This window comes from Neoarthrinium moseri (genome assembly GCF_022829205.1).
Source record: "Neoarthrinium moseri strain CBS 164.80 chromosome Unknown scaffold4_Wmoseri_CBS_16480, whole genome shotgun sequence".
In the NCBI taxonomy this organism is placed as follows: Eukaryota; Fungi; Ascomycota; class Sordariomycetes; order Amphisphaeriales; family Apiosporaceae; genus Neoarthrinium; species Neoarthrinium moseri.
In genome coordinates, this window is record NW_026055118.1 from 485,334 (window position 1) to 494,695 (window position 9,362).

The 9,362-nt window shown below is 56.0% G+C and overlaps 2 protein-coding genes across 2 annotated transcripts; one reads left to right on the top strand and one right to left on the bottom strand.

Annotated features, from left to right (window-relative positions):
• Positions 1–2,601: 2,601 nt before the first annotated feature.
• JN550_001943 (uncharacterized protein) lies at positions 2,602–4,088 on the top strand (the record flags this gene model as incomplete). Its single annotated transcript, XM_049313183.1, has 2 exons — positions 2,602–3,045; positions 3,135–4,088. The coding sequence occupies 2 exons, from the start codon at positions 2,602–2,604 to the stop codon at positions 4,086–4,088; spliced, it is 1,398 nt and encodes a 465-aa protein (XP_049176004.1).
• Positions 4,089–5,357: 1,269 nt separating this feature from the next.
• On the bottom strand, positions 5,358–7,712 carry JN550_001944 (uncharacterized protein; the record flags this gene model as incomplete). The annotated part of the gene is made up of 5 exons (XM_049313184.1): positions 5,358–5,476; positions 5,545–5,888; positions 5,969–6,388; positions 6,494–7,294; positions 7,486–7,712. 5 exons carry the CDS (start codon positions 7,710–7,712, stop codon positions 5,358–5,360), a joined length of 1,911 nt encoding a protein of 636 aa, XP_049176005.1.
• Between the last annotated feature and the right edge of the window lie 1,650 nt (positions 7,713–9,362).

A 9,362-nucleotide genomic window follows, 5' to 3' on the forward strand; every position in this document is an offset into this window, starting at 1 on the left:
TGTGAGATGGGTGGTAACCCTAGCGGGGTAGAAGAAATGAGTTTGTGCCATTTTCAGCGACATATAGTTTCCCAGAGAGTCCTGAGATCGCAGCTAGTCCGGTTTGCCTGCTCCTCTGTATACTCCCTGTGATCGTGTTCAGGTGAGGTCGGCTGCGGGCCGCCGCAGGCCGTCGGCAATGGGACCGAACTTCGGTGACCTGAGCTGTCCGCTGTCCGATGTGGATCGATTACTATACAATGGCGAGAAGCCTACAAAGTGTACTCCATCGAGCCGGGGAACCAGGGTGTCGCACCCGCCGTTGGAATAAGGTCGATGTCTGCACTTCGCTTCCAGGTTCACGAGTATAAGGGCGTAGGAGTGTCACATTCCGCACTCGCCTAATTCAGTAGCTACGCACGCGACTCTGGGAGGGAGGGATAATACACAGTATATGCGCACCGGTGGACACAGGTAAGGTTTCTGCAGATAAGCGCCCCAGGGTAGGCAGGACCCGGATGCCGATTGGGTCAATTGGCAAGTATCGCATCGGTGAAAGAACAGTTTCTGTGGTGTTCAGCCGAGAGATAGCGTACACCACAAGCTTTAAGTTGCAGGCTGTGAGTCGATACAGTACTGGCAAGACCAACAGCTTCAAGACTTTTGCAAGTCACTGACCCACCTTGCATGGGGAACTGGCCTCACGATAAGATATATGAACGTCGTTTACGGGCTGTGATTCCGTAGCTGGAGGAGCATCCCCTGTGAGCCGACTGGTGCCGCTCTCAGCCCTGGATTTGGGGCCCCCTCCTAGTTGGGCCCCATCCGCCTACATGAAGTACATAGTAGCCCCGTAACCCACCTCAAGGGGCCCTGGAAGCTGGAGGCTGGAGGCTGGGCCAGATCTCCAGTTAGACAGTGGGCCGAGAGCAGGTAAACACATGGGTGTCTGAGTGGCGTTGTAACTCGTAATAGGCTAAGTGATCCTCTGCAAGTACCAGGGAAAAGCGCCGAGAAGGGCAATGGAATAGACAAAGAGGCCAACCAGTCGATAGCCTTGGATGAGGATGTGTTATTTGTTGGAGAGTGTATGCAGAGTAATCAGCACTTGGCAGCCGCTCAGAGTATCGTGGGAGAATGGGCTTGGCGGATACCACTGGGAAACTGGGAGAGGCTCGCTCGTTATCGTATGCAAGGTAGCTGGGGTTGCATCGCAGGGATGCCGATGCATGTGCTACCACAAGACGGTCCTCCAGTTGACTGAAGCTTCTCGGTCGTTGGGCAGACAACCTTGCACGGCCGCAAGCAGCAGTGCGCTTGTGCTCCTCCCAACAACGGTGCAGCGCCATCAACTGTCGTGCCGGCACATGAGAACTAGATTTTAACTAGGCCACTGTACGCTCAGGCTCTGACTTTAGCGGCGACCCAAGTTTTTCTCCCTCTCTTGCGGCGTCCCGATTCCTCGCGAGAGACTGCAGTACGAGAGACCCTCACAAGACGCTTGCTCGCATTAGAGTTTCGCTTCGCCTCCTCTGCTTCACCAAGATAATTTCCCTTCCGAGTTCCCTTTAGGCTTGGTTGGTAAGTCGTCCGGCAGTTGGCGCACGCGACACACCACCGAAAGCGGCACTACCAAAGACCTTACCTTGGGAGGTAGACGTCGGTGTCCGCGGTCTACTGGAACTACCTACCTGCCTGCATTGCCTTGCGCGCTGCACGACAAGGCCAGCTTCAGGGCTATCCGATCGAGTCGGTTGGCGTGACGCTCCACAACGCAATAGGGTTTATGCTAGTCGGGCCTGCACGTGGGAAAACAACCACAAGCGCTGATCTCAGCACCTTTACCAGGCTAACCAATTGCCAGCCATTGGGAGACGATTGGGAGAGGGATTGAGCTTTTCCATCAAAGCTTCTTCGGGCGGTCGGCTGAGTGATCGGAGATCGCAGACTGCAGGCGGCTTGTCACTGCTGTCTTTTCGGTGGTTGTTCTGCAGACTGCAGTCAAGTGCAGTGCAAGGGCGCGTCCGCTACCATAACTTAGCACAGTCCACAGCAGTGCGTTAGGCAGGCCAAGCAGGCAAGGTGGTGCCAGTGTGCCACAGACCCATCCCTAGCCCGTCCCAAGCTTCTCCCGATCGAGAAGACTGCCCAATCGCCGCCCCATAGCTGGGACGTCATCACCATCGCGGCGGGCCACGGCGGGACTTGCATCCCCACGGGCGATAACTAACCAAGATAGCCCGGGCTGGGCCTGACTTGGCAGGCAGGTTGGCTGGCTGGCTGGCTGGCTGGCTGCATGCTGCACTCTCTCTGCGATTGCCGGTACCTGGGTATTACTGACGACGACCCCATCACGTACTACCCAAGTGGCATACATACATACATAACTACTTACACGCCCGGAATCCCGCCCCGTCTCCTAGCTCGGCCGTCCCGTTTCTTTGTTCAAGCCACCGCCTCTGCAGACAAGTTTCAGATACCTACGTCCTGCCAAGTTATATCGACACCTGCGCTGCCAATTGGCCCCGTCCCACATTCCCGCGGGCGTCTCAAGAGAGCCGGAGCCCTCGCGCGTCAGTGATCCCCTCTGCCCACGCCAGGAATGCATTGCGCCGCCCGAGCATGAAATACGGCGACTACTTCGAGGCCGAATCCGTGCCGCGATGGAGCCTCCACAACATCGACTACAACTCGCTCAAGCACCTGATCAGGCTGCACACCACTAAAGGCCAGGCCACGGCCATTGCCATCCCCGGCCAGGTCGACCACGCCCTCGAGCGCTTCGAGAACGACTTCTACCAGGAGCTCTGCCGCCAGCACGACCGTGTCGGCCTCTTCGTCGCCAGCAAGGCCGACGAGATCTCGCGCCGCCTCAAGGGCACCTCGGGGCTCATCAACACCCTCATCCTACGATGTGCCGGCGGTCGGGGCGTCACCCCCAAGAGGCAGCGCCGCTTCCTCAAGTACCAGCAAGATGTAGTCGAGTGTGGCGATGATATCAGGGACCTGCAGCGCTTCGTTCGCGCCCAGGTCGAGGCATTCAGGAAGATTATGAAGAAGTATAAGGTTCGTTGACCACCCGCCGCTAAGCCCTGCCCTCCACCACCATGACAACCTTGGGCCCAACTTTGAGCTAACAATGATGTCTGGCGCAGAAATGGACCGGCTCCACGACGTTGACGGCCAGGTTCACCGACAACGTGCTCTGCAACTACAAGAGCTTCACGAAGCGCGACTTCCACCCGCTTCAATTGCAGTACCGCGACATCCTGACGACGATACAAGCCGCTTCGCCCGGCATTGCCTCGCCCGTCGAACGGCCCGGGTCGAGTGACGCAATGCCCGACGCCCAACCCCGCGGCTCCCGGAGGAGCAGCCTCCAGCATAGCCGGCTCTCCTCCCAGACGCGGCAATCGAGACACATCCAGGTCCAGGAGCCGGCGCCGCAGGGGTGGAACGAGTACGACAACGGCAGCGAGGCCGGCGACGAGTACTACATCGAACTGGACCCCGACGACTCCGGCGCTTTCCCCGGCCTGGAGACCATGAAGAACGTGCTGGGCGCCCCCGTGAGGTCCATCCGGGGCCTCTTCTCCCGCTCGTCCGGCAAGGATGCCGAGCGCCAGCCCCTGATGAACGGGTCCCAAGGGATGGACTACTTCAGCGCACGGCCGTCGACACAGGCGACCGACACGGAGGCGACCGAGGACGAGGACGCCTCGTCGGCCGAGTTCCCCGTCTACGGGTTCGCGGCACACTACGCCGCCCTGCCGAGCATCGAGGAGCAGCGCGTGGAGCGGTTCAAGGAGACGGTGCTCCACCGCAGCATCGTGCTGTCCTACGTCGGCGCCATCATCCTCACCGTGATCGCGGGCGTGCTGGTGGCCACGGGTCGCCACCGGCTGCGTCTCGAGGTCGACGCCGGCGTCATCCTGGCCGTCGTCGCGAGCCTGTTCGCGGGGTGCATGGGCCTGGGTGCCATGCTGTACCGCCAGGACTCGCTCAGCTTCCTGTACCAGGCCGCCGTGTGGATGACCTTTGTGGCCGTCTGTCTGCTCAACGGGATGCTGCTTATCCTTGTGGTCGGCAGCAACGGATTAACTCCCTAGCTCGCCCGGATATCGAGCAATGAAAGTTGGGGTTGGGGTTGGTGGGGGAATTCAACAAGGCTTGGGCTGACCGCACTGGGCGCACAAAGATGCTGACGACCTTTCGTGGGACGAAGGTCGTCAAACGGTATATAACACCATCGGGATCATAGGGCTGGCTTGTGTATATGTGTATATGCCTTCGACATGGGGGAGTTGTTCCTTTTGTACATACTGGGGGTTCCGTCGGCAAACCTGGGGAACGGCAGGGACAAGCGAGGGTTCAAGCTTTGCCCACCCCATCAAAAGTCCTGCTATGGGCTGTTTAGCGAGAGTGTTTGTAGATTCAGGATTTCCTGCACCGGCTACGGTATCGACGTAATGAATAGATAGCGATGACTTGTCTGACCTCATGTTGTACCGCGTTGGACGGAATAGGTGCTCTCTTGTGTACTCCTCTTCCCACATTCGTACAGGTGACAAAAATTTTGTTTGATGCAACCAGCATATACTGTTTGTGGCTTGCGAAACTGCCGAATCGATATTATGTACATAGGTTATCGAAATGTCTTTGGGCACCGTGTATTCTACCAGCTTCGTCCAATAGGTAAGATATGAGAAGGACGAAGCCTAGGAAATCGCAAGAACACAACATCAGATCGCAGGACATATCATGACATGAACCTTGTATGTAAAATTTTTAGGTTTACTGCATCATACAATCCTTCATTTTCAGAATACCAACTCCGCAGATTGCCCGTGGGTATCGCAAGGACTAGACCGGTCCCCCCAATGCTGATTGACTCCTTGACCCAAGACGGGTTTTCCTACCCAATTAAATCCCCATATCGTACAGTCCACGAGACTTTAGAAAGCCTCCGATACACTTCCCAAGTATATACTGCGTAAAGACTGGATGGTCTCCATCGTGAATCATAGCAGTCAATAACTGCGTGGTCAACAACGTCGAGACTGTCGGCCCATAATGTTTCCTCTCAGATACGCCTCAATATGCGGTGACTCGGCGGTGGTAGTGCTCTGGTAGAGTGCCATCTCTGTTGCATTGCCGAGAGGGAGGAGAAAAAGCCTCAGTGTGCGAGTTCTCCAAACTTTCAGGGTAGCCTCCCGATCAGGCCGGAGCCAACGCGTCACAAGGGTGTGTTGTTTTTATCCAACGAAAGTGCTGCCGGGCCCGAGCGAGGGGGTCGTACATCCTACGTAGACAGCCTTGAAATCCCGTTCCGTCATGTATTGACTACTTGGCGCTCTTCATTCATCAACGTCTGCCTTTTACCGACTTAGGTCCATTGGCCCACTGGTGAGAATCGAAATCGACGCAAGCGTTTCGGGTTTGATGAATTCATTCCGGTCCAATCCCGCAACTTCTTGCAGTTGACGCATCATCTTTTCTGTTGTTGAAAGGTCGGTTAGTTGCCGTATAGGCCTTCAAAATATCAAAAAACTTCCTTCAACTTACCTGCAATTCCCCAACGGTAGCTAAAGAACCTCAAGCTCTCGAATTTATCAACCATAGCCTCCTGGCAGTGATCCCACTCTTCTGGAAATATTCGGCGTAAGCTTGCGTACGTTTTTACGACGAGGTAGCATGTCGGTGCGGCGGGGGCAACAATATATTTCAAGGCTACCCCCTCCTCTCCCCGCTTGATATCGGCATTGACCTTGCAGCTGATATCCGTGGACAGTTGAGCTGCAAATCGTAAGGCAGCCAGTGCCATGCTCAGGTCTGCATCCTGCTTAATCTCCGCTGCAGACTTTGTTTCCAGCACAGGGAGATATGGAAGGTAGAGGCTGAAAAGTGCGCTGAGAGATAAGTTAGCCAAATGGGACCTTTTGCTAGCCCTCGGCAAACCACCACGTCAGCCCCGAAAGCGTCGACTTACGAGCAACACATTGCAAAGCAGTCTAGTGTAACCTGCCAATTGGCAACATCATCCTGTAATAACGTCATGGTGGCTCGTCGGATTTCGGCATCGAGACTCGAAAATGAGTTGACAGGTGGGAGATAGCCTGGTCTCGTTCGTACGTAGTGCTCATGTCTAAGAGCCCTGTGCAGCAGGCTTGCGACCTTGGCAGATAGTTGGAACGACTCCATTTGTCTTGTGTTGAGTTCGACACTGATGGGCAGCCGTTGGCGTGGAGGTGGCGGTGGCTCGCAGATATACTTGACATCGAATCGCCCCGGATGACCAACAACCCGAGAGCAATTCGATGCTGTAACCGATCCTGGCAGGAGGGTCGTCAATTCCGGGCTCTCCAGTACAAAAGGTAGATTTTTGGACACTTCGTCTCGGTGGATGAACCTGGTTGATGCGGTTAGCACATGTCAAACAGCCATCCAGAAAGCTCAACCGCTCAAAGACTGCCAGTTGGCGAATCCGTGGCGATACCAGGGGTGGGTAACATACTGGTCCAGGATGAATAGACTCCACCACAAGCCGCCTTTCTGCTCCTCTTCCATGGTGAGCTCGCCCTTCAAATCGGCCGCGCCTTCCCCATCCATCTGCCCTGGCTTCACTTCGAGAACCCTCGCCGCACCTGCAGCTTCACTAAGGGTTCGGTACGCCAACAAGGAGTCTCCGTGGCCATATTCATACAAGGCTAGCAATGCGCCGCACTGTACCAGTTCGATCCTTGGAAGAGGACTGTCGAGGAGTGCGAGTGCAACAACGCGCTTGACGAAGTGGTAAAGTTCGTCAAACATGGGGCGCTCCCCGTTTTTGGTATACCGATGTCGTGTCACCATGTGCATTGTGACAATGAGTAGCGCAAACTCTCTGCTCATCTGCGGCTCCGACATGGACCCCAGTGCCGTAACGGTTTGGCTTGGCGTAACTGACTTTTCGGAAGGTGAGTTCGTCAGAGGTGGTGAGTATACCTGAGTTACTTGAGACTGAGGAGAGTCCACTGCCGCCGTGAGTGCAGCCAGCTGTTGCTCGAATAGATTCCGATGAACCACTGCGTACCAGGAATGGACATAATCGAAATAACCCCGGACAGCATCCGACCAATCCAGCTTCTCGCCCATCTGGGCATCCGTCGGTATCAAGGACAGGATCTGAGAGGCCGTGATGTCTTCGAGCGGATCCACGCCCCTCAGAGAAACATCATTTGTGAGTCCATGCGGTTGAAATATGACCACCGGGGCGCCGTTTCCCCCTGGGTTTACGCCCACCGAGTCGGCCAAGTAAACACACTTTGCATTTAATCTGATACACGATCAGCTGAGGCTCTCTCTCTCTCTCTCTCTCTCTCTCTCAACGATGACGCCGCGCTGGGAATCTGCCTACATCCATGTTCCCCTCTGGTGAACACTGGCTGGCTCTCAAACGGTAGCGGCCCCGAGGAGACGGCACGTGCAGGAAGGACATGGCGCCAAAGGCGATTGAACTCTGCTTACCTGGTACATCTCGTACAGTAGGGCAGCGTCTTGTCGCATTTCCTCTTTGACGACCGGCACTTCTCGCAGGCGCGATGTGCGAGGTCGCCGTTGTTAGCATGTTCGGATTCGTACGAGGCCTCCATCCTGTCGCGCTGGTGGGGTGAATGCCCCTGTCCGAGGACCGACGAGGTATCTGATAAGGGCGACAGACCGGTCGTCACCAGAGGCCTCGAGGCCTTCATCATGGGGACGGGGACGGGGGCGGGATCTGGGGATCTCTTGGCTGAGCGCAGGAGCGAAGCAATTCCAGGTTGTGTCCGACAACAAGAGATCCGCAACGAGGCCCGGAGGCGAGATGAAGCACACTCGGTCGGCGTTGAAGTAGGCTTTGCGCTGCAAGAATAGGCGGCGCGGCGTGGGTGAGGATTAGCCTCACGCTAGCTGTGAGGTGATGCCGGTGGGCCCGAGCTGAGCTGTCACAATGTGGAAACCGGGTGGAAACCGGGCAGAATTGGTCTAGATCCCCAGGTGATTGCTTTTGAGGGACAACGAGGATGAGAGTCGAGGTGGTGTTGAATCCAGCAGATAGATGCGAGGCTTCAGCCCCTCGAGCTCAGCTGCTCGTAGTGGGAGGCCCACGGCTGGCGCGCACTTGTATCAGCCTTCCCGCCCAGGGTTGAGACACGATGTGCCAGGCACGATACTTTGCGTGTGGAGCCACGCAGAGAGCGCCAGAGAGGGATTGGACCTGTCGACTCTCGAGTCTCGGCAGTGCCAATGGAACCACGACAAAGACTAGTTGGGCGGATTAGTGATGGCACGGGAGTCGAGCCCTGGCGATTGTGCGGCAGTGATTTGATGGCGTCGACTAACTGTGGCATGGAGTACGGATACGCAGGTGCAGATACAAAATGGGGGGGAAGTGGGGCTTGCCAGGCCCCGGCAGATCGATGCATGAATCCCTCCAAGGGCAAGCTTGCAGTGACGTTAAATCTACGCAACCTGGGATATGTGTACACTCGAATCGGATGGCGCTCAGGGTTTATAGGGGATAGCAGTGACCTAGCTGACCGGGTATCGGACATGATCCCACGGTCGGCCTACGTCCGTAGCCAAGTTCCGTACGGGGAACATATTGTTTGTCGTTCAACCTATGGCCCGGATTGATCTGATATTCTTCCTACCTTGCCTGGGGGCGTCCGCTGTGACCATGCAGCCGTTATCTGATGGCTGCAAAGTTCCCAAACCCACAAAATCCCAAGAAGATGCAGCTACCTAGGTGTGATTCAGCACGTAGACCAGCAACGAGACACTCCGGTCATGGAAATAACAGGCTACCGTGCCTTCATTCCCGCCGCCGATCTTCTTGCGCACCGGTAACTACAAAATAACATCGAGGCTAGTGGTCGTTGTCGGACTGGCTGTTGTCAAGCTGTGATGCACTCACTTCAGGGTAGGTGGGCAGGTAGGGTAGCCTGGAACCCCTGACGTTCCCCTGACGTTCAATCCTCCCTCCCTCCCAACCCTAAACCTGATGCCGAAACATGTGCATTAGAGCGGACTCACGAAAAGCACCTGGGGAATGACAGCCCTCCCTACCCACGTACTCCTCGGGGGCGGAGTCAGAGCCGACAGCCCTCGATTGGATGGATGTAAGTCGTTTGACTTTATCCTTTGGTTCGACTCACCTGGCTTGGGCCGGTACTGTCGAGTGCTGGGGCCGGCAACCACCGCGCACTCAGTGACTCCAGGCCAAACATTGCAACGCCAGGACTCTTGGACATTGTCTGACAATGAGCAAGATGACCCGACTGCCAGACTGCAGATACACTCAAGCTTCCTGTAGGTCGCAAACTAGTAGTTATATTTGGATATTAAAGTTCGGGATCATGCCA